Source organism: Gracilinanus agilis, unplaced genomic scaffold (assembly GCF_016433145.1).
Source record: "Gracilinanus agilis isolate LMUSP501 unplaced genomic scaffold, AgileGrace unplaced_scaffold79, whole genome shotgun sequence".
NCBI classification, from domain to species: Eukaryota; Metazoa; Chordata; class Mammalia; order Didelphimorphia; family Didelphidae; genus Gracilinanus; species Gracilinanus agilis.
Window position 1 is genome coordinate 1 of NW_025398629.1, and position 24,651 is coordinate 24,651.

General features: G+C 36.0%; 1 protein-coding gene across 1 annotated transcript; it reads left to right on the forward strand.

Moving 5' to 3' along the window:
- Positions 1-1,615: 1,615 nt before the first annotated feature.
- LOC123256661 (kinetochore protein NDC80 homolog) lies at positions 1,616-17,248 on the forward strand (the record flags this gene model as incomplete). Its single annotated transcript, XM_044685245.1, has 6 exons — positions 1,616-1,768; positions 2,570-2,659; positions 4,161-4,253; positions 8,370-8,500; positions 14,445-14,547; positions 17,114-17,248. Coding segments are annotated over 6 exons (705 nt in total), but the record flags the coding sequence as incomplete, so codon positions are not given.
- Positions 17,249-24,651: the final 7,403 nt, after the last annotated feature.

The window sequence follows — 24,651 nt, forward strand, 5'->3', positions numbered from 1 at the left end:
TGTAAGGTAAGAAGTGATAGCAGATAACCAAGGCTAACACAGAAGAGAACTAACAACCAGAACAGTACAGAAGTCTGGACCCAGTTGATATAAAAGCCATGTAAACTTTAGTAATCCTTTAGTTTAGAGTATCACTATTCTAACAGAATTTACTGACTTATCATTTTTTCTTTGTTATTTTTAAATAAAGTTTTTATTGATGTCTTCTGTTTCTTACGTAAACATAGTTATCCTCAATATCCTTCCTTTTCCCCCTCCTGGAGAGCTATCTCATATAACAAATAGTATTTTTTTAAAGGGGGTGGGGGTCACAATTGATGGATACATTGAAAAAGCCTAAAAACAGATGCACTTGTGGAATTCCAGCCCGAGTGGGTTGGCTTCTCATATCTCTTCATCTGAGTCATGCAGGATTCTTATATTTTTGTTACATTCACTTTAAATTTTCCAGCATGTGGTTCTTTTTATTTGCATTGTTGTAGTTACTGTGTGTTGTTTTTCTTACTTCATTTTGAATCACCTTATAAATTTTTCCATGCTTCTATATTCATTACATATATCAAAATAATATTATTCCATTATTTTCACGTACTATGATTTGCTCAACTATTCGCAGTTCATGGGGAATTCTTTTTTTTTTCCAATTCTTGCTATCACAAAACTAACCATTCACTTTTGTGACTTACTAGATTCACATAATCTCTCCTAAGGGAATCCTGACATGTTGCATTCAACTGCTTTAACATGTTCAGTGTTTTGATAGGGTAAAGTCAACAAAAAGTAAAATAGAAGTTTATTAAGCAGTGGATGATTAATCAAAAATACCAAAAGTGAATTGTTGCTATTTTTTTTTAATATTGTTAAAAATATGTATTTGGATAAAGGCAAAGTAAGACAGGAGAATATAGGATTAAATTTTGTCAAAAACTGGTTAAAGGGGGCAGCTGGGTGGTTTAGTGGATTGAGAGCCAAGCCTAGAGACAGGAGGTCCTAGGTTCAAATCTGGCCTCAGACACTTCCTAGCTGTGTGACCTTGGGCAAATCACTTAACCCCCATTGCCTAGCCCTTACCACTCTTATGCCCTGGAGCCAATACACAGTATTGACTCCAGGATGAAATGTAAGGGTTTAAAAAAAAAAAACTGGTTAAAAATTTGGCACATATAAGGTTATCTGGAAATGAATTTATGCAAAACACCATAGAGAAAATAAAATTACAATTATTCATTATGCATTTGAGATGCTAACAGGTTGACTAAAAATAATTCCGTGCCATTGTTTTCTTTTAGAATTTTGAATATTATATAAATGCTCATACATTATAGACACTTATTGAAGTTTTTGTTGCATGACAAACTAAAATAAGATAATAAAATTAGATAATAAACTAAAGAGGGAAAAGACATTATTTGTTAGCTAATAATTATAGTAAAATTATCCATAAATGTATTTAAATGATTATGTATTCTTGCTATGTTTATTTTGTAGTTGACACTACTTTTCTTTACTTATTTTAAGTTACAAAACATGAACAGTTGCAGTTAAAGGCCATTTAGAAGAATTTTATTAACAGATTTTTATTCTGTTTTGTGTTACATTGTTGCTTTGCTTCTAGATTGAAGCACAACTGGCAGAATATCATAAGCTTGCTCGAAAATTAAAACTTATACCAAAGATTGCAGAGGATTACAAGGGTTATGACTTCGAAATTAAGTTTAATCCTGAGGCCGGTAAAAACTATCTTGTCAAATATAGGACTCAAATCTATGTGAGTATTGATATTTACATGTGTCAAATAAGAATTTGAAATTTTGTGTACTATTATTTTTTTAATTGAGGATCATAATGATTCTTTTTTTTAATCAATTAGCTCTACTTTGTGAACATAGGAGAAAATTTTTCCCTGATTATACTTTAATCTTCAAATGATATCTAAGAGATGTTAAACTTCCTACCTACCTCATGTACATCTTTTTCTCCTTCACTGAATCTTAATATATTTTTGTTTGTTCATTCATAAGAATATCCATTCTTTATTCAACAAATACCATGCATTGTATAAATTAGTTCTGGTATAGAATTGTGTATTTGGATTATTGCAATTCAAATCAAAAATTGACTTGGAAATAGTTTTGTTTTTTCATGGCTTTTTTATTTGTTTGGTTTAAGGGTATTAGTACTCTTAGTTCACACACTCACATCAGTAGTATAAATTTGATTTTATTTTGGTTTTATTTCTTATACAAAGGAAAAGTAAAGAACTGCAATAATTCACTCTTCTCAAACATATAGTTAACTTTTTGCATTTATAGCAAATCCTTTCAACTTTTCTTGAAAAACTTGGGTTAGAAAAAAGAATTGATAAAATCAGGATCTTCTCAATTTTAAGTTAATTTGATTAACTTAATATGCTACATTTCTGGAATTTAGCATATTTAACAGTTAATAGTATTTATAATAGATGAGTCACTCAGAAGTAATGACACTGATTAACACAAGCACCAAAAGTTGTCCTGATGTCTTTATTATCATACTTTAATGTATAAAAAAATTTTTCCATGTTTTGCAGATTCCACTCAAGGAGCTCCTGAACCAAAATGAAGAAGGAATAAGCAAAGTACTACATAAAAAAATGGGTTCGGAAGAGACCCTAGAACAGGTAAGTTAGGAAGTTAAGACTTTAAAAATAATAGCAATAACTCACATCTTCTATTGTACTTTAAGCTTTACAAACTACTTTACTTAAACCTGGGAGGTTAGGATGTCAGGATCAGTTGTCAGAAATAGAAAAGGCTTTAGAAAATTATTTGACAGGTCAGTTAATTCTGAAAGTAATTTTTTTTACCAGATTTCTGATGGCTTTAGAAAAGGATAAGGAAAGACAGTTTACCAATGCATATCATCACCTCTTCTATAATTTACAGTCTCAAAGCAATAGTGTCAAATTCAAAGAGAAATGGGAGCACCCTCAGCCAATACATGAGGTTCCCACCCATCAGCATATGACTTAGAAAATCACAAATTAGTATTATTTATGTGTTACTGTATTTTTATTTTGTTTATTTTGTTTTATTTTGTGAAATATTTCCCAATTACATTTTAATCTGGTTCAAGCAGTACTTGGGAGTGTTACCAGCTGCGAAGCAGCCCGAGTTTGACTTCTCTAGTCTACAGTTTTGAGAGGTTGACATGCTTAGGGGAATGTGTTTGAACCCAGGTTTTTCAGACTCTCAATTCACACTTCCTCTTATACTAAAAGTAACAGGCTATTTTATTTGGCAAATTTGAAGGAAGACCTAAAAAGGAAGACCATGTGGATTAATTAGAGATAACTAAAGGCATAGGATACAGGAAGAATATGATTATAGTTTCCCAAGGAGACCCTCACCCTGGGGCTATGAGTAATACCTCTAAAACAGGACAGGCCACCAACATCCCCTCCTAACTCACTTTACACATGGTGAAAGAGGACTAAGAGCCAAAGCAAAGCTAGAAAGAGATGCAACTTGGACTATTGCTAGGAAACCTCTAGCAAAATTGGCTTCAGGTCATGAGTAGAAGAATGATGATAGAGAACTCCTGAGTCCTGTTTCCAAGAGGAGCTTGACCATTATTGTAGCTCTGAGATCAGAGCAGTTCCTGTGTTTCAGGAGGAGGGAACCTATCCATTTTAGGCAGATCTGATTTCCCACCCCTGAGATTGCAAGCAGGGAAGTATTAAAGTTAACAAACTGGAAATCTTTACCCAAGATGAAGTGGTCCAAAGGGCAGAAGAAAACATACCTAAAGAATAGGCTGTGACAGAAAATTATAGAATTTGAAAGAACAACCATCTAGTCTAACCTATACACAAAAGGAATCCCTACTATGAAACCTTTTGAGGCAGCCTGTTCTACTTTCAAATAACTATGAGTAGAGAAAAGGGGTCAGATATAAGAAATGTTGTGGTAGTGAAAATGGAACAATTTGATAATTGATTGGATATGTGAGGCAAGGGACAGTGAAGAATTAAGAGCAAACCCAAGAGAGTAGAAGGATGGTGTTGCCTTTGACAAAAATAGTCTGGTTACCTGGTTAATCATTGAAAGATAATACATTAGATTGTTAACATCTTCTGGTGGTAGTTTTGATGATTCTTACACTCAAAATTTTTCTTCAAGGTGAACACAATGGTAACAGAAGTGAAGAGGAATGTAAAAATGTTAAACGATGAAGTCCAAAAACTAAAGGATCTTAAACAACAAAAAATTAAGGTAAGAACAAATGTCACATTACTGTTTGGCAGTGGAGGGAGGTGGCTTACCTTCCAGAAGACTTAGTACCAATTCTAAGACAAAAGGTCAATCTAGGTAACCAAGTCTTGCCCAGGGGCACACAGCTAGGAAGTGTCTGAGGCCAGATTTCAAACCAGATCCTCCTAACTTCAAGCCTAGTGCTCTCTCAACTGCTACCTAGCTGCCCTGTTGCATTACTGTTTAAAGAGAATTCATTTAAAACAGAGGCAGCATAGAGTAGTGGATAGAGTTGACCTTAGAGCCAGGAAGATCTGGGTTCAAGTCCAACCTCTTCTCCATCCTGGCTGTGTAACCCTAAGTAAGTCACTTAACTTCTCAGTGCTCTGGACAATTCCCTTAAATTCTGCATTGGGAGAAGGAATTTCCTTATATGAGAGTTCCCCTTAGCAATGAAATCAATAGCCCCACTGCCTATTACTCAAAAACAGGTTATAGTTTAACTAGCTAGTTACATCTTAGTGCCTGAAAAGTATATTAGAAAATAAAAAGTTGTTAAATCTGTGTTTCTTTTCTATGTATATCTAAGGATACAGATTCATATATAGATAGCAATATGAGTATATGTAGATAATTAAGAGTCCCTATGTAAAATTGGATTTAGATATGGTCAGACTTAAATTCATGGGGGGCTAGCAGATCAGGGTGAGAAATATTCTCAGAAGGAGGCTATATGTTGTTCCAGTTTATTCCAATGGCCACAAAGATAACTAAAGCACACTGTGTTGAAGCACTTAGAGTTTGCTTAGACATAGAAGATGCCGCAGTGATCCATGCCATTGCCAGTCATCCTGACTTGTCTTTCCTCTAAAATTCAGTGTCTCTGGAAGAGATAGTGAGGCTGTTGACTTTGTGCAACTTCACTTAAATCCAATTCAGGAGCAAGTCAATAGAGCACCGTGATGTCACTAATCACCTTTGAAAATGAAGGATAAGGGACAGCTAGGTAGTTCAGTGAATACAGAACCAGGCCTATGTAAACGAGAGGTCTTGGATTCAAATGTGACTTCAGACACTTCCTAGCTGCTGTGTTTGAACGTGGGCAAGTCACTTAACCCCAATTACCTCATCCTTACCACTCTTCTGCCTTGAAACAGACAGTATCAATGCTAAGACAGAAGATTTGGGTTTAAAAGAAAATGAAGGATGAACAACAGGTCTCAGAGTGCCTCAACCTATATCAGAATCACCTGGCAGGAACTCTCAGAATTGAATGTTAGAGAAAAATATTAATTGACCGTTAGAGAATTTTAATCTGCAACTGGATTGACAAAGCCTTCCCCAAATTTGGAATAACATTAAGATACATTCCCAGGGACAGATAGGAGGCTCAGTAGATTGAGACCCAGGCCTAGAGATGGTACTTCCTAGGTTCATATCTGGCCTGAGACACTTCCTAGCTCTGTGACCCTGGGCAAGTCACTTAACTTTTATTGTCTAGCTCTTATCACTCTTCTGCCTTAGAATTAATATATACTATTAATTCCAAGATGGAAGGCAAAGATTTTAGCCATAAAAAAAAAATACATTCCCCTTTTTAAAAAATTCTGTACTCAAAACACCAGATAAAATAAGTATTTCCATGTGATGAAGCTGAACAGTACCACATACCACATATGGTAATCCATATTAGCCCAAATATAGTGTAACATTTTTTTCTCCAATATGTACCTTTGAAAGTCACGTTTGCACTATATTTGAGCACTTCCAGCTTTGAAACCATAAGTTGTGTATTGTACACCTCAGCATATGTAAAAAGCACGGCTATCTCCTAGGGAAAATGGGAAATGCTGACCAAATGCCTCTTTGTTTTGATATTCCATCAAATGTCACCATTAATACTAAAGGTGCCAAATAAGTGTTGATTAAAGCTATTGGAGATGAGAAAACTAAAATGACCGTGATGATTGCAGTCACAGTTGATGGACAAAAACTGACTCCTTATGTAATTTTAAGGCATAAAACATTACCTAATGAAAAGTTACCATCAGGAGTGATCCTTCATGTGCAGGAAAAGGGATGGATAAATGAAGAACTTGTGTTGGATTGGTTGAATGTGGTCTGGGGTAGGCATCGGGTTTGTTACTGCATTAGAGAGGAATGTTCCTACTCAACATGTTTAAGGCTCACCTGACTGAAAATGTGAAGAAGAGAATTGCCAAAATGTACACAGACCTAGTTGTTATTTATTCCTGGAGGAATGACATTGCAATTACAAATGTTAAGATATAGTGGTTACTAAGCCATTCAAAGATCGTTTGAGGAAAGAATATAACGAGTTGATGTTGGCCAGAAACCATGAATTTACTCCATCAGGAAAAATAAAAAAAACCTTCAGTCACTGTATTAGAGAACTGGATCAAAACCACTTAGGACTCCACCAAGTCCATTGTGCTTGGATTTAAAAAATGTTCTATACCAAACAGTATGGATGATAGTGAAGATGGTGTTTTATGGGAAGAAGAGGGTGACAGTGATGACTCAAATGATGTTTCCATTTTGGGAAATGAGGAAATAGAAGATGAAGGAGAACATGATTAAATATTAGAAATAGTTTCTCAAAAGTATCTATAAAAGTAATACATATTTAATAAAAGTGTTGGCATTAAAACTTCTTTAACTTGTTTTCAGGACCTTAAAAAAACTTCAACTATAAAGTGCCTTCATTATTCGTGAGTTAAGAGAAAGTTATAATTTAAAAGGAGAAAATAAAATGGATGTTTCCTCTTTCTGAGTTACCCTTCAAAATACTTGGGATCATACTATATTCAGGGTATTATATTTGGGCTAATACAGTACTCACTTCACCTTCCAAGTATACAACAATAGGTTTTTTTTTAATATTTTATTTTTCCTGAATTAAATGTAAAAACAATTTTCAGCTTTCATTTCTTTTTTAATTTTGAGTACCAAATTCTCTTCCTCCTTACCCTGCCTTACTCACTGTCTCTCATCCTTCTCCCCTCCCTCAGGTAAGCAATCTGATAAGATTTTTCAAACATGTTATTTTCAAAGCTGAACATTGTGTTTACTACTGACCTTCTTTCAGTACCTTTTTGTACATTTTTTTTTAATACTTCTGTTTTCTTCCTCCTTGCCCCACCCTTTCCCCAATTCTGGTGCCCTTATCACTAGTTTTTCTGACTCCCAAGTCCATTATGGAATTCTTCCTCTAAGAAAAATTGATATGTGCTCATTAGAGATGAGGTTTTTATTGCCTGTGCATTTTTATGTTTTTGTGTTACATAGAAATCTCTTTATTGTTTTTACCATCATTATGAGAAAAGTAGCAGAGTTGAATTAGCTTATTCTCAAATTCAGCAGCATTTCTCTTTGACAAATTTGATAACTATTTCCTTGTCCTTTTTAAATTCTATCTTCTACAAAAATGTTATAATCCATATATGTATAGATCATTTTAGGCTACCAAGTTTACATTCTCCACCTCTGCCCCAAAATCAAACTCGGAATTTCTAATTCCAAGTATACTTTACTTTTAGAAGATAAAAAATAAGCAAAAATTTAAAAATACTATTAAAACCAGTGGAAATGAGCATTGGCTGTGGTGGGGGGAGGGGGGTAGGAAAGGGGTGGAGGTGAGAGTAAGAACATGAATCATGTAACCATGGACAATTTTTCTAAAAAATAAAAAATAAACAAAAATTAAAGCCAGGTATACTTTGGACACTGCTTTCCAAGTCTGATATTTTTACATTGAAGACACTATAATTTTAATTTATGCAATTTCTGTATGGAAAGACACCCTCATTTACAAATAAAAACTTAAAATCTACCTTCTATATGAAATAACCCAATTAGAGGCTGGAAAATATCACTGAATAAATATTAGATAATGCTACTATAATGAAATTCCAGAATTATATAGCTTCTAGAATATAAACTTCTCAGCAGAAAGTTTGATTTCCTATGTGTGAAACGTTATAACAGGCTTAACAGTATGTAACCAGGAAAGCACTTATTTCTGTAAGCTTTTAATCTTTTTAAAGAATTACTTGGAATAAATATGTAAAATGCTTGTCAATTTAAAACACTATAGTTATGATTTTATTCTTGAAGGAAGCTGAAGAGAAAGAAAGAAAATGTTCTACTGAGGTGGAGTCCCTTGAAAAGCATAAGCATTTACTTGAAAATGGAGTTCATGAAGGCCTCAGTGAAGCCATGAGTGAATTAGACGACATTCAACAGCAGTAAGTTCATCTTTTATTCAATTGAGTTTTTTGAAATAAGGGTTCTAATTTAAAATTCTGAATCTTTTAAAACTGAAATATAGTATGGATATTAACAGGGAGCAAGAAGCTATATCAAGAAAAATTTTGAAAATGGGAATACTGAACCAATTTACTTAGTATTGGGGCCAATTTTCCATCTTAATACTATCGGGATATTTGTCAAGAAGAGACATCAAATTATTTGTTATGTTATGTAAGTATAACATGACAATTTTCATTTAATTAAAACAAAACTATTAACAAGTTAACATTTTAATTAAATAAGTCATTTCTGTCAAAAGTATTGAGTAAGTAATGATATATTTAAGAGAACATCTCAGAAATACTAAGAAAAATTGATAATGGGTAAGCAAAAAAGAGTCTATACAATGGATAAAGAGCAAGAAACAATCTCTTGAAGGAAAGAACTGCACTGCTAGAAGAGAACTAGACTTCTACCACAAAGTCTTCTAAAGTGTTTTAGAATCACAATGAGAGATAATAAAATATCTAGCATAAGACTTGAGATAAGACCACTAAAGGAATCCTCAACCTCTCTCTTGACTTCAAGACTCCATTCCTTAAAAGGGGGAAAAAAACTTACTAGATCCTAGCATTCCCTCAGCTATGGTATTACTATCCCTCTTTCCTTTCTCAGGCAATTCCAAGAGATAATTATATAAACTCAGTACTTCCATTCTCCTCTCACTCCTTACCCATAGATTTCAAATATAGTTTCTGACCTCATTAGTAAATTATAACATTCTCTTTTCAAAGTTACTTTATATCCTTTTCTTACTCATCATCCTTCTCAGCCCATCTGCCTTATTTGATACAATTGGCCACTCTTTCCTGGATACTTTTCATGATATTACTCTTCTGGTGCTCCTATTTCTAACCACTTCTCAGTCTCCTTTGATTGTTCATCTACCATATTTAACTCAGAATCTTCCCCAAGTCTGTGTTCTAAGGCCTCTGTTCTTCCCTCCTGCCTATGATGGTGAACCTATGGCATAGGTGCCAAAGATGGCATGCAGAGCACTCTCTGTGGGCATGTGGCTATTCCCCTCTGCCCAGCAACCAATGGAAGCAGACGGAGCAGACAGAGCAGAACTGGAGGGGAGGACATTCCTCACTTCACCCATTTCTCTGCCCAGCAGCCCAATGGGAACGCTTCCTCCCTCCCCTGTTTGGGATTGGGGGGTGGAAGGGGGGTTGAGCACTCCATCTCTAAAAGGTTCACCATCACTGCTCAATGCTTGCTCGCTCTCTCTCTCTCTCTCTCTCTCTCTCTCTCTCTCTCTCTCTCTCTCTCTCTCTCACACACACACACACACACACACACACACACATCCACTCCTTAAATATTATTTCTGTACAATTGACTCATAGATCTTCAACTGTAGTCTCTCTCTCGAGCTCTAATCCAGAATAAATAGTTGTCTATTGAAGATATCAAATTGCCTATCCCAGAGACATCTCAAACTCATTTACATCCAAAACAGAACTCATTATTGTCCCCTCCAAATCTATCTCTCTTCCAAACTTACTGCTTTGTTAAAGATGTCATCGTCTTTCCAGGCACCCAGTTTTACAACCTTGGAGTCGTTTCCTCAATTCTTACTCTCCCTCACTTCATATATCCAAACTGTAATATATTTCTACACTTCTAACATCTAATACTTTCTCTTGATTCACACACATACCACCTTACTTCAGGCTCTCAACTCCTCTTGCATGTTATAATGGCCTCCTAATTAGTCCTTCTACAATTTAGTCCATACTTAAATGCAAATATGTGATTCCTTTCTCAACTCAAGTAGTTTCCATTTGCCTCTAAGATAAAATATAAAGTCCTCTATGTAGCTTTTAAAGCCCTATACAAGGGGGCAGCTAGATGGCACAGTAGATAGAAAGCCAGACCTAGAGACAAGAGGTCCAGGATTTAAATCTGGTCTCAGACATTTCTTAGCTATGTGACCCTGGGCAAGTCACTTAACACCATTGCCAGGTCTTTACCAGTCTTCTGCCTTAGAATCAATACTTAATATCAATTCTAAAACAGAATGTATGGGGTTAAAAAAAATAATAGAATAATATAAAATTCTTTAGAATTTTGGAGTATAAATTAATGAGATTGATAATGTAATATATGCAATTTTGAGTGGAAAGTAACATCAAATTTCCATATGGTACTTGAACACACAAGAAAATAAGTTATCTTAAATTTAACTGGGGAGAAGTAATTGTTGACCTCTACCAAGATCCTACTATACTGCTCCCTTACTCAGTCAACCCTAGTTGTTTCTCACTGCTTCTAAAATAAAACATAAAATCCCCTGTTTTTGTTATTGTTGTTGTTGTGTTTTTTTAACCCTTACCTTCTGCCTTAGGACCAATATGGTCCTAAGGCAGAAGAGTAGTAAGGGCTAGGCATTGGAGGTTAAGTGACTTGCCCAGGGTCACATAGCTAAGAAGTGCCTGAGGGCAGATTTGAACCTAGGACCTCCCCTCTCTAGGACTGGCTCTCAATCCATTGAACCACCCAGCTGCCCCCAATTCCCTATTTTTTTTAAGTCCATCCCAACCTTATCCTAACCTTGTGCTGGTGAACATGCTGGAAGGACTCCCCTCCCTCTTTCCACCACACCTGAAGACATTTCTCCCACCACTCACCCCTCTGCCCAGCAGCCCAAAAGGAGTGCTTCCTCCCTCCCCTGTCTAGGGTAAGGCAGGGGCTCACATGCCATTTGAGGATTGTAGTTTGGGCACTCAGTCTCTAAAAGGTTCGCCATCATTGTCCTAACCTGTCTTTCCGACTTAATACATCATTCTCCTTCCACAGTCTTTGATCCATCCAAATTGTAATTTTAAAAACTACATAGAGGACTTTACCATTTATCTTCAAGACAATTAGAAGTCATTCAGGTTGACTGAGGTTCATACTTAAAGGTGGGCTACATTGATGAAAGAATTAGAACAGAGATTAGGAAGCCATTATAACATGCCAGAGGAGTTGGAAGCCTGAACTAGGGTGGTATGACCCATCATCTCCTTACCTGTCTATTTGTTTTTCCCCACACCTGGAATTCTCCCTTCTAAGCTCTACCTTATTGATTTCCTCCTTTCATGATAAACTTTAAACATCACCATTAACATGAAGGGATTCCCCCAGTTGCTAACTCCTTCCATCTCAGAGTACCTTTTATTTAGTTGTTTTGTACTTATTTATATTTCTTCTATTATCATTATATATGTCCTCATTTGTTCTCCCACTAGAATGTAAGCTTCTGATGATTAAAGATTGTTCATTTAACAAATGTTTGCTGGCTGATTAGGGAACAAATACAGAGTGCCTGTACAGATACAGGAAATGGAGTGCCATATGTGAGGAACAGTTTTTAAAAACTAGTTCAACTGGGCCCTAGAGAGCAAGAAAATGAATAAATAGGATAAAGCTGGAAAAGTATGTTGAGACCAGATTGTGGAAGGCTTTAAATGACAAACAGAACATGTTATATTTGATCCTAGAGGTAATGAGTAGCCACTGGAATTTACAGAGTAATGACATGATCAATTATGTACTTTAGGGAAAATATCTTGACATTTGAGTAGAAACTTTAAGCAAGTAAACTATTAATGAGTTAGTTGACTCCTTCCAAATGAAATAAAAAACATAGCCTGAATTAGGATGCAAAAATTAGGATGAGAAATCAATGATGAAAAGGAGTTGGATGTAAGAAATATCATGGAGATAAAAATACCATTATTTGCTAATTGTTTATATATGTAAAGTGAGGGATAGAGGATAATGCTCAAACTGCATACTGGAGACAATAAGGTAATGTGATGCCTTTAATAGAAAGTTTGGTAGAGAGATAGAGAATAAGTTCTCTGTTTGACATGTTTAGTTTGAGATGTATAAAGAATATCCAGTTAGTTTAAAATAATCAATATGCAATTATTGATGTGCATACTGGAGCTCAAGAGAAAGACTAGGGCTGAATATATAAATCTAGAAGTCATCTGTATTGAGTTGAAAGAAGTGGCTTCTTCCCCTACACCAAGCACTTTTAATCATAACCTTTAATGATCTGGCACCATTTGGCAACTTTCAGTTCTGTCTTCTATTTCCATCAAGGAAATGAAAAATAGAAATTATTTGGGTGAAATTGAAACTACAGAAGCAAAAAAAAAAAAGATTGCAAAGTATCTATGGAGTACAAAGGTGGTCACCAAAAAAGATTCATCTACAACCTAGACACAGACACCTTTCCATGTTGAATAAGAACAATTTTGTTCAACTGTAAAATAGATAGACCTAAGTTAGAACTGTCCAGAAGCCTGGTACCCAGTCCCGAAGCAGTGGTATACCACTGAGTATAAGAGCAAATAGTCATATATACCTCAACAACCTTCTCATCACTATCACTAGCAAAATATAATAGGGCCCCCAGTTCCTCAGGGAGTTCCAAGACCTACCAAGAATGACAAAAATCGTGCATATAAGCAAACACCTCCTGACCCCATATATAACATGATTTTCTTTATACATACATATAATAAAGTTTAATTGATTAATTAAACAGATAGTAAGACATTGCCAACATCAAATATAGTAATAAAATACATCATAATTATACAGCATTTTTCTTTCTCTTGGGATTTGTGGGTATTCAAGGAAGACTAGCATCTCTGATGGGAGAGCTTGCTGAGCCCTTTTCAGGTCCACTTATTTACCTTTGGTGTCCACCTGGCACCAAATCCTTGCCTGTGGCTCCAAAAAGTTGTCACCACACCCAAATAAGCCATCTCAGAGAATGAACCGAACTAAATTGATGGTAACCTATGGGTCACAAACCCATTGGTGAGTTAGGCTACTTCAAGCACATGAAAACTACCTCCAGTAGAATGAGTAAATGAGAATAGTTTGTACCATTGGCCATGAAAGCAGCTGAAGCAGGCAATGTGGAGCACCTAGAGCTTGACCAGACATCAGAGATGCCAAGGTCATTCATTGTACCTCACGCCAGCCATCACCAATGGACTTGGATGTCTTTGGAAGAGAGTGAGGCCAATGATTTTGTTCATCTCTGCCTCACTTAAATCGAATCTGTGCACAAGTCAAGACTTCACTCCCAGGTGTCATAGGTCCTCTTTGAAAATCATGGACAAACAACAGCAAAAAAATCAGAATCACCTAAATGTGGGGGGGGGGGGGGGGCGGGGATAAAACCGCTCTTAATTACACAAGGAAGAGCCAGGACAGAATTATCTTTGGGGGAGGAGCTCCATCTTTAGCTGGTCTGTTGTTTACAGAAAATGTTAAGCTGGTTAGCACATAGATGTCCCAGGGGCTAGTTCCATGTGCTATATAACAACATTCTTTAAACCACACTTTTAAACCAATTCCTGCTGTGTGTGTCCAAGCAGATGCTGACCATTATAAAAATCAGTACAGCATAAAAGCAATAAAGTAGAAATCTGAGGAAATATTAATTTTTATCTTTTCATACCTTGAGATTCTTGACCCTTTGTTCCTCCATTTGAATTTTTTCTAGCTCTATAAAATATTCTTTGGGGATTTTAATTAGTTCAACACTAAATAAGTAAATTTAGGTTTCTATTGGTTCAACCTATCCATTTAAGTCCTTCTTATAACCACCAAAGAACTAGTTAAAATTCTTTTTTTTTTTAAACCCTTACTGTCCGTCTTGGAGTCAATACTGTGTATTGGCTCAAGGCAGAAGAGTGGTAAGGGCTAGGCAATGGGGGTCAAGTGACTTGCCCAGGGTCACACAGCTGGGAGGTGTCTGAGGCCAGATTTGAACCTAGGACTTCCCATCTCTAGGCCTGGCTCTCAATCCAGCTGCCCCCCTAGTTAAAATTCTTAAATGAATTAAACAAAAGTTTTATTCCATAGACGCCAGCTGGTATTACAAACAACAACTGAAGAAAGACGAAAAGTGAGCAATAACTTACAACGTCTCCTAGAAATGGTTGCTACCCATGTTGGATCTGTTGAAGTAAGTAAAAAATTTGTTGGAAAAAAAACTAAACTTTCTCTGAATTTAAAATTCCTTTGCTTAAAGTTCTATTTTCCTACTTTTAAAAAAACACTTAAAACTAATTTTTGTATTCTACAAAAAAATTTATTCTACACTAACTAAATTAGATCTTGTTCATGCCTGTGGCTTCAGTTGTAAAATAAGCATTACAGACTTTTATTTTTTTTAATCCTGGCCATCCATTTTAGAATTATTACTGTGAATTGATTCCAAAGCAAAAGAGTGGTAAGGGATGATGGGAGTTAAGTGGCTTGCCAAGGGTCACACAGCTAGGAACTATTTGAGGTCAGATTTAAACCTATGACCTCCTATCTCTAGGCAACTACCTGATCTCCCTAACCAATAAGAGGTACCACTGACAACATCCAGCAGTGGCAGATCACTGGGTTTTGATGTATAAAAATAGCTAACTCTTAAGGGTTTTACTGGTTAATGCTAAGGTTCTGGGTGGTAAAAATCTTTTAAAATTTTCTATTTCTATAAGTTTATTGAGAAAGGACAGACTAAGAATAAAATAGTTAATGGTGAGCTATAACTTCATCATGAACAAATCATTCCCAATTAATCTCATTTTCCTTTTTTTTTTTTTACTGTTACTAGACTAGTAGATCCCAAAAATGCTGTAAATATCATTTACTTAGATTTTAAATCAACCATTGATAAAGTCCCTAATACAAGACTTATGGATAAAACATAGTTGTTTAGTAAACAGGCATACATTTAAGTGGATTTAGAAAGACTTGAATAGCTAGACTCAAAGAACTGTCATTGATGGTTTATTGTCAACTTGTAAGGAGAGCTTTATTGATGTAGCCTTGGAAATTGCCCTTGTCTCTATGCTATTTGTAGATGACAAAGCTAGGAGGGTTTGCTATCACAAGACAAGATAGGGAAAAAAATCTCAGCAAGTTGAATCTAGTAAGATTGTAATGAAGATAAAAATCTCAGATTTGTGAAGTTGTTATAAACATGGCTAGGTAAGAGTTAATCTGAAGGGGGCAGCTGAGTAGCTCAGTGGATTGAGAGCCAAGCCTAGAGATGGGAGGTCCTAGGTTCAAATCCTGCCTCAGACACTTCCCAGCTATGTGACCCTGGGCAAGTCACTTGACCCCCATTACCTATCCTTACTACTCTTCTGCCTTAGAGGAAGGAAGGGAGGGAGGGGGAAGGAAAGGGAAGGGGAGATGACCTTTACTCCACTAATTCCTAATTTTTCTCTTATCTGTCTTTCTCTTGTCTTCTTTTCCAACTCTGGCCACAGTTGGAAAGAACCTTTCCCACCTCTTGGTGAATATTTATCCCCATTATCTAAAAACCAATCTAGAGGTGAGATAGACAAGTCCCATATAGCTGAGGGGTAGAAATAGCTTGATTGGACCTCTGATTATTTCCTGTGAAAACAGTTCTTAAAGGTGTCATAGTCTTTATTATATTTAGATTATAGGAAAATGGTGCAGAATTCTGTACTGGTGCCTCCAGTGGACATGGAAAATTAGGGCATTTTCCATCTAAAAGGCAGCCCATTAGAACCAATCATCCATTTTCCCATTCTCTAATTTTTCAAGTTTTAATTTTAACATGTGCAAGTTATAGCAATCAAGAATTTATAACATTTTATCTGGCTAAATTCCTTTCCCAGTGTCTCTGAATACTAAGTCCAATCCAGGCTAAGTTCTACACTCCCAGTTTAGACATTCTCAGCTGAACATGCAGCCTACTTTTGTCCCAAACCTTTAACAGCCTGGCCAATAGGGAATCACCCAGACAACTGCCTCTGTGCTGCTCCCATTGTATTTAATATTAGTATCACCCTTTTCCTGGCCTTCCAGTCAAGGATTAGAATCACTTCCCTGTCCACGTCCAGAGGCTGTTGTTTCTTCATGCACCAAAAAAAAAAAAAAAAAAAAAATCAAAATTTAGGACCTAATTCTCTTTTACTTGTCCTGAGTTTTGGAGCACTACATTTTTTCTACCACTGATTGGGGGGGGGAGGGGGGGCGGGAATCTATGCCAGCTGGGATATCTTATGCTTGGAGCCGACTTTCCCACAGTTATAGCCAGATGAAAGAGTCCTCAAAATTCCTGACTAGCTAAGCCAGTTGTTAAAAGGAAAATTCTTTTAGGCTTTTACCCTGATTAATAAAGCAAAAACAAAGAAAATTAAAATGAGTTTATTAAAAATATATCAAAGTAAGGGCCAGCTAGATGGCTCAATAGATAGAAAACCAGACCTAAAGATGGAAAGTCCTAGATTCAAATCCAGCCACAGACACTTCCTCCCTGTATGACCTAAGACAATTTTTAACATANATATATATATATATATATCCCTAATATCTCTTCCCAACCCATATACCACACTATGCCCCTATCTTTGATTTTACACACTAGAATCTATTTCTCCTTCTGTCTTGTAGAATGTAATAATATGTTTAGACTAATATTTTTTAGGTCTGTAATTTGTTTTTTCTTTGTGCATTTATTGGTTTTAAATTATTAACAATTTAATTTTTGTTTTCTCTAGAAGCACTTTGAAGAGCAAATTGTTAGAGTAGACAAAGAGTGTGAAGAATTCATTGCCGAAATTTCCTTGAAAAATATTAAAGAAATCGTAGACAAGTACAAAACGAAAGCTTCTGTTATCTCTTCCAGTGAATGAAAAAGAAATGCAAATTATTGTATTAACAGATGAAGACTTCACTTCTTAAGATATGTCAATGCCAAGTCTTTTTTTTTTTTGACATGACTACTTAAATAGTTTTTTTTAAGTGTCTCATTCCAAGTATCAGTATGCATCAGGGGTAGAAAGTAAGTTAGAATTTTTACTCCCTGCATTTTTACTTACCAACCTGTATCTTTCAGTCATTACTGAATTTATTTTCTAAGTGTTAATCCACCAGTATATTGTATTCATTCATCTTTCTTTATTCTTGATATTCTAGACTCTCCAAAAGACTATTAAAGAATGAGCATGTATTTCTATTTACAATTTAAATTATTCAAATGAAAAACCATATGCTGTGGCCTTCAGAAAAATCAATGGAAGGAAGAAATGCAAAAATAATTGCCAAGAGTTTTTCTTCCTTCCCCTATGATATCATATTCAGTTTAGAATTTTTGCATCATCATCTACAAATATGGCCACTGTGTACATATTATTAGGCACTACAAATATCAATTGGGCTTAAGCCATTAAGAATTATATATTCTGAGGAACTTAAAATCTTTAGTTAAAGACTTATGATTCGATGAACTAATTGTTCTTCCTCCAAATGAGTATGGTTCATATATTGAAACATGTATGGATCTTATTTATAAATTAGACAGTAACACTCCTGTGGCCTCTGAATTCATGATGGCAGTACTCTCTTAGGACATTTATTCTTAGTGTCTAGGTTAATAGATCTCAATAATTGCCTATTATGTGAAGAGCTCTATCTCATTGTATTGAGTCAAAGTAATCCTAATTGGGTCTGTGATAAAATCATATCTCGTCATACATTCTAGTGCTGTAGTGTTGGTAACATTCAAATACTCAATTTGGCCAATAGGGCCAAATTCTATTCAGGCATTTATCATCACTCCCCTCTTTTCACCAACCCTACCTCCCACCACGATCAACTAGGAACCCTACATTACTTGAATAAAGATTCTGCAAAGGCAGATTGATCTGTTTTACAAATAGAAAAATTATAATATTTTAAAGGATCCACTGAGAATTGTCACAAACTACTTGAATGTTATAAAAATTTAGCTCCATAGCAGCTTCATGAAGTTGTTCGGCCAGTAATCTCCAATCTGTATAATCTCTGTCCTGGATAGCTGATAGCTTCAACTAAAAACTCAAAGACTGTCAGCCCAAATTTTTGAGCACCCACCTTACAGTCCTTAATAAGGGATATTTTTCCTAATATTATGTGGAAGGTATACTTGTTTTACTATAAGTCCATACATAACTTTTTATTTTGTGTGTGTCTGTCTGTCTGTTTATATATATATATATATGTATATATATATAGTATATCTATTTTGAGGATCCCTAAATAAATGTTTTTGAGATTTCAAGATGAATGTACTTATTACTTTTAATATTAGAAATCTAATTAAGTAAATAAAGAAGATATTTAATGCCTTAATGAAACAATTAATAAATGAAACAGTATTATTAACCATCTATATGTGCCAGGCACTGGGGTATAATTGAATTACAGATAAAATGAGGGAGACAGTCCTTGCTAATAAGAGAAGAATGTTTTTATTTTATTTTTTTAATTTCATAATAATTCTCATTTTTTATTGTTGTTATTTGAAATAAATTCTTCACATTTCCCATCCCTCCATATTGATGCATTTCCTTAATAAACTACCTTTCAAAAGAGAGATTGAGTGGCTAAAATATCAATATAACAGAAACTCTTCTGCTAGTCTCATAATCCAAAAAAGTCACTGTTAAAAGTCAGGGTATATAACAAAATCTTTCTAGAAGCACTTTTTGTGGCAGAAAAAAATTATAAACAAAGTAGATGCCCATAAATAGGGGAAAGGCCAAATACATTATGGTACCTAAATATTTGTGCATCTGTAAAATGAGCTAGAGAAGAAAATGACAAGCCACTCCAGTATCTATGCTAAGAAAATCCCAAATGGGGTCATGAAGATTCAGATGCAACGGAAAAATGACTAAACAACAAAACCTAAATGTAAAGGAATAGTAATTAATGTGCAATAAAGAACAAATAAACATGATAGAGAAAATGACAAAATGGATGTAATGAAAAGGAAAAAAAATCACAAAATAATTGAAACTGAATTTTTGAAGCATTATAATGAGCAAAGTTTGGTTCCCTAAACATGCCATGAGAAGATAACACACTCCTCCAGAGGGAGCTAAGGTATATAAGTGCTAGATTTGGAATCAAGAAGGCATGAGCCAGTGTAACTTCAGACACTAGTTGTTTGACCTTGGACAAGTCCTCTAACCTCCATTTGCCTCAATTTCCTTAAATATAAAATGAGGATAATAATGATATATACTTTGCCAGGTTTCTGTGATGATCAAATCAGATAATAGTATAAAGTGCTTAGCATATTGCCAGTCACATCCTAAATAATAAATACCTACTCCCTTTCCATACTCCTTTGCAAAGAAAGAAAATAAGATTCTTGGATGTGAAAAACTACATTGAAAAACAAAAATTGTCATATCCAATCTATTAGATTGGCTAACTTTTTTCCTCTATTTCCTCTCCTCTTTCTCTTCAAAATGGTGTGATTTTTTTCATTTTTTATTTAATTAACTTAGAATGGTTTTCCAGGGAGGAATATTTTTAGACAAAGGAGACAGGGAAAAAGTCATGAGACAACTGATTGATTTGTCCTTTTTTTTTTTAATGGTAAGGTTGATATTAAAGGGCAACCAGGTGGCATAATAGATAGAGCACCAAGCTAAGAGTCAGGAAGGTCTGAGTTCAAATGCAGTCTCAAATAGTAGCAAATCACTGAATTCCTATTTAACTCAGTTCCTCATCTGTAAAATGGTGGCACACTGGAAAAGAAAATGGCAAACCACTCCAATATCTTTACCAAGAAAACCTCATGGGGTCACATAGAGTTAGACACAATTGAATGAGATTGATATTGCTGTTCTCAGATCTCACTGTAGTTAGGAAGGGGAGAGAATCAAGTGACAGCATGGAGATGTCTAGGAAGTAAGGTGAATGCTTGCCAATTAGCAGCTTAGGATCTAAGGATGGGAGCTTGAGAAGCCATTTGCCATGAGCTCTACCTCTACTCTTCTTTGTAAAACCTCTCGAATTATCCTATACTCAAATGTAAAATATCTGATATCAAGTAAGGCAGAAAATGCACCAAACAATGCTGACAGGAAAATCCAAGAAAAAGTAAGCCATTTTTCTAGCAGCCCAAAGTACATGTAAAGAGAAACAAGTACTTCTATGAACATTAAAGAAGGGACCTGGCCAGGAGAGGACCACAAGGAGCTCACTAGCCTTAAGAGAATGTTCTAGCCCATACCAGGGCACCATGATGGAAATAGGTGCCACCCAGCAAGCTTTATCACCCCCTATGCAGTTCTGAATCACTATCCTGGGGACAGAATAAGAAGAGGACCTAGATGGAGAGGCCATATCTGAGCTATATACCAAGAGAGGAACAAGTTCTCAACAGCTGTGTGACTAGTTACCCAAGAACAGAGCAAGATCTCAATGCCAGCTTCTAGTGCAGTCTGAAATGTTCAGAGAAATAACCGGAACAGGAATCTCAGACTAACTGGAAGCCTACTAGTTCTTCCTAGCTTCCCAGATGGTTGATAGTAATTTGAGTCCAGAAGCAGCTGACCATTGCTCAAACACAAACCCAGATCAAGAACTTGAAGAACCCAGAACTTTTTTTTTTTGGGGGGGGGGAGGATGGAGATGACAGAGTCATCAGACTTTGCCCTATCTCATACCACTTCGAAGACACTATAAGCTTGCAGGCCTCCAAGCTGAGTTATTCCTTGTAGTACAGAGAGGGGGGACATAACAGTTTTGCAGGCTTTGGCTGAGTTCTAATGTCAGTTAGGAGTTTTAGAATCTTGGGAAAGTTCAATTGGACCTGGGAACTCCTGGAGGGAACTAGGGTCCAGCGGAGCTCATGGGGATTAAACCCTTAGCCTAGTTTTGCAGTTTTTGAGATTTGTTAATTTAGATAAAACCTTTGAATCTCCACACCCTACCTCATTTCCTACCTTCATTTCCCTTACCTAAATGTCTGTGAGGAGTGAATAAGGAGAGTGAATCAGAGAGTTAGTTCAAATCTGTGAGAGTTTAGCCCTATCATTGCAGTAATTTATCTAGAGAGGTTTTGTATCCATCATCCTAATCCCTTTTGATTTCAAAATCACCTTGAGAGTTGAGTAAAGGCAGAACCTTTCTCAGACTTGATTCCTGCTTCCCTTCCCCAACCTGAGGTTTCTCTAAGCAGCTGTTAGGGCTTCCTTGATCCTTTTACCCTGACAATCTAACCTGAGAAGACAATAAACCCCTTTGTGTTTAAAACAGACCTTTTTGGTTACTTCATTAGTTAATTAGTAAGAAAGGGAAGAAGAGGAATAGAATCAACACACTCTGGGTTTGAGGGAAGCTGGGGTATCCATCTTGAAGGAAGTGTAACTTCAAAACAAGTCCCTTCCTGTGATATTAACTAAAGCCTGTAGTTAATTTCAATCAGTCTATTTCCCTTTAGTGTTTGTCTTTAGCCTAAATCCTAGTTTGTATTCTCTGCTGCTGTTTGCCTGTTTAGATTAGTTCATCCTCTCCCTGGCAATCCTTGTTACCTCAGTGTTATACTCCCTGAACTCAGACATGCCCTTATTTCTCCTACCACCTCAACTGCCATCCTTCATCATTGAACCTTCCTCATCCACTATATTGCCTTAACTTCCCTACTACCTAGTCTATTCACTTGATTACCTTCAGCCTTGGATCCCTTGCCTTGTCTTATTCCCTGATCCTACCAGTTATTACCCCTAGCTTCAGCCTCATATTATATCCTGCATCTCCTTATTATATCTTACCTAATCCCCATATTACCTCCCTTCCAAGTCCCCTATAACATCCTGAGACCACATAACACTCAACACTCAGGAAAGCAGCAGAAATTCCTGTTCTTAAAAGCTAATATAGTGGTAGAAATCCTCAAGACAGCCAGAAGAAAGAATGACTCAAAAATATCCAGAAGCAAAATCAAAGAGATTGAAGCCTCTAATAGATGCGAAATAGTATCTCAGAATTGTTTTAATTTGCATTTCTCTAATCTTTAGTGACTTGGAGCTTTTCTTCATTTGACTATAGATAGCTTTAATTTCTTCATCTAGGAACTGTTTTTGTTCATATCCTTTGACCATTTATCAAATGGGGAATGCATTTTATTCTTACAAATTTGGCTCAGTTCTCTATATATTTAAGAAATGAGGCCTTTGTCAGAGACATTTGCTATAAAAAAATTTTTTTCCCAATTTGTTGTGTCCCTTCTAATCTTGGTTGCATTTGTTTTGTTTGTACAGAAACTTTTAAATTTAATGTACTCAAAATTATCCATTTCATTCTTGATAATGTTTCTTATGTCTTGTGTGGTCATAAAGTCTTCTATTACCCATAAGTCTGACAGGAAAGCATCCACGTTCCCCTAATTTATTTATTGTATTCCCCCTTATTTCTAGATAAAGTATCCATTTTGATTTTATCTTGGTATATGGTGTGAGATGTTGGTCTATGCTAGGCATCATATTTCAAGAAATCTTAAATGAAAACTGCCTAATTCTCAAGCAGAGAACAAAGTGAAAATAGAATCCACCATTTATCTCCTGAAAGAAACTTCAAAATGAAAACTCCTAGGAACATCATAGTCAAAATGCAAAGCTTACAGGTCAAAAGAAAAAATACTACAAAACAGCCCAAAAGAAAGAATGTCACTACAAAGGAGCCACAGTAAGAATCACACCACTCTAAAGGAGTGAAAAGTTCAGAATATGACCCTCCAGAAGGCAAAAATAAACTTATAGCCAGACTAAAATTACCCAGAAAAGATAAGTATAGCCCTAGAGGGAGGAGGAATTGGATTTTTAATGAAATAGAGAACTTCCAAGAACTGCTTGTGAAAAAACTAGAACAGTGTAGAAAGTTCAAACACAGAGTTAGGAGAAACATAAAAGTAAGGGTAGACTGGGGGCAGCTGGGTAGCTCAGTGGAGTGAGAGTCAGGCCTAGAGACAGGAGGTCCTAGGTTTAAACCTGACCTCAGCCACTTCCCAGCTGTGTGACCCTGGGCAGGTCACTTGACCCCCATTGCCCACCCTTACCAGTCTTCCACCTATGAGACAATACACCGAAGTACAAGGGTTTAAAAAAAAAAAAAGTAAGGGTAAACTGCTTATATTCTTTTATGAGGACATGATACATGTGTACTCTCTGAACCTATCCACCACCGGTTGAGGAGGAAGTTTAAATAGATTGCCTGGGAATGTGTTTTGAGATCCTACTCCCTGCATCAATTGTTTTAAGACAGTCCTCTAGCATAAGGGTACACCTTCAGGGAGGACATAGGATTCTCTATTGATCCTTGCTTTCTGCAGCTGGAATAGACTCACAGTTCCCAACTCACCCAGTGTAGGTGCAGCTGTCAATAGCTTAAGTCCTTGCCTGGATACCCAGTTTATTTCTAAGGAAATACTCCGTAGGTCAACCAGAGATATCAAGGAGAACAACCCCTTACTGAATTTGAGTACCAAGAATAACATATAAAATAATGAGAGTCAGTTCAATGCAGCTCTTTATTGCAAGCAAATGAAAAGAAGGAGAGAGAAAAGGTGACCTAGCATACCACTCAGGCATACACACTAACATAGAATAAAATTCACCTAAGGACCAGACTGTGTTAAGAAGCACAGAGATGCAGATCCATTCAGCAAGAAAGAATACACGTACTGGAGGGAAGGGTGAGCTCCATCAGAAAGAAGTGATCCTGATGGAAGAGTGGACTCTCAGAGGAAGGAGTGCTCCTGCTGGAGGGAAGGATATTGCTCCAAGGTACTCTTTGGACAGTGAGGTTTTTATACTATGATTTTGGACAGCCTCCCTGGAGCTGGCCAAATTAGGGCAAAATATTATTGGGAGGATGTTATTGGGAAGAAAAAACAAGCTGGTGGTAGACAAAATACTTTGGGGAGAATTTGTTATCAGGGAGAAAAATAAGCTAGTGGTAGATAAAATGTTAATTGGGGATCATAGCTGTACCAAATTTTGAAAAATATTGCTGTCAGATTTTTCCATTAGTATATTCTATAAACTTATAGCCTCCCTTAAAGGGCAACTGTCATGATGGCTTCAAACCTCTCAGTCCTTATCTTATAATGGATTCCATGAGTAGATTCTATAAGCTAAAGCTTCTCTTAAGGCAAAACTCAATCTTATACCAATGGCACTATTATCTTTTAATGATTTTAAAAGAACAATATAAAAGGATGGAAAGAGGACTACAGTAGGAATAAAGAGAAAGGAAGGGA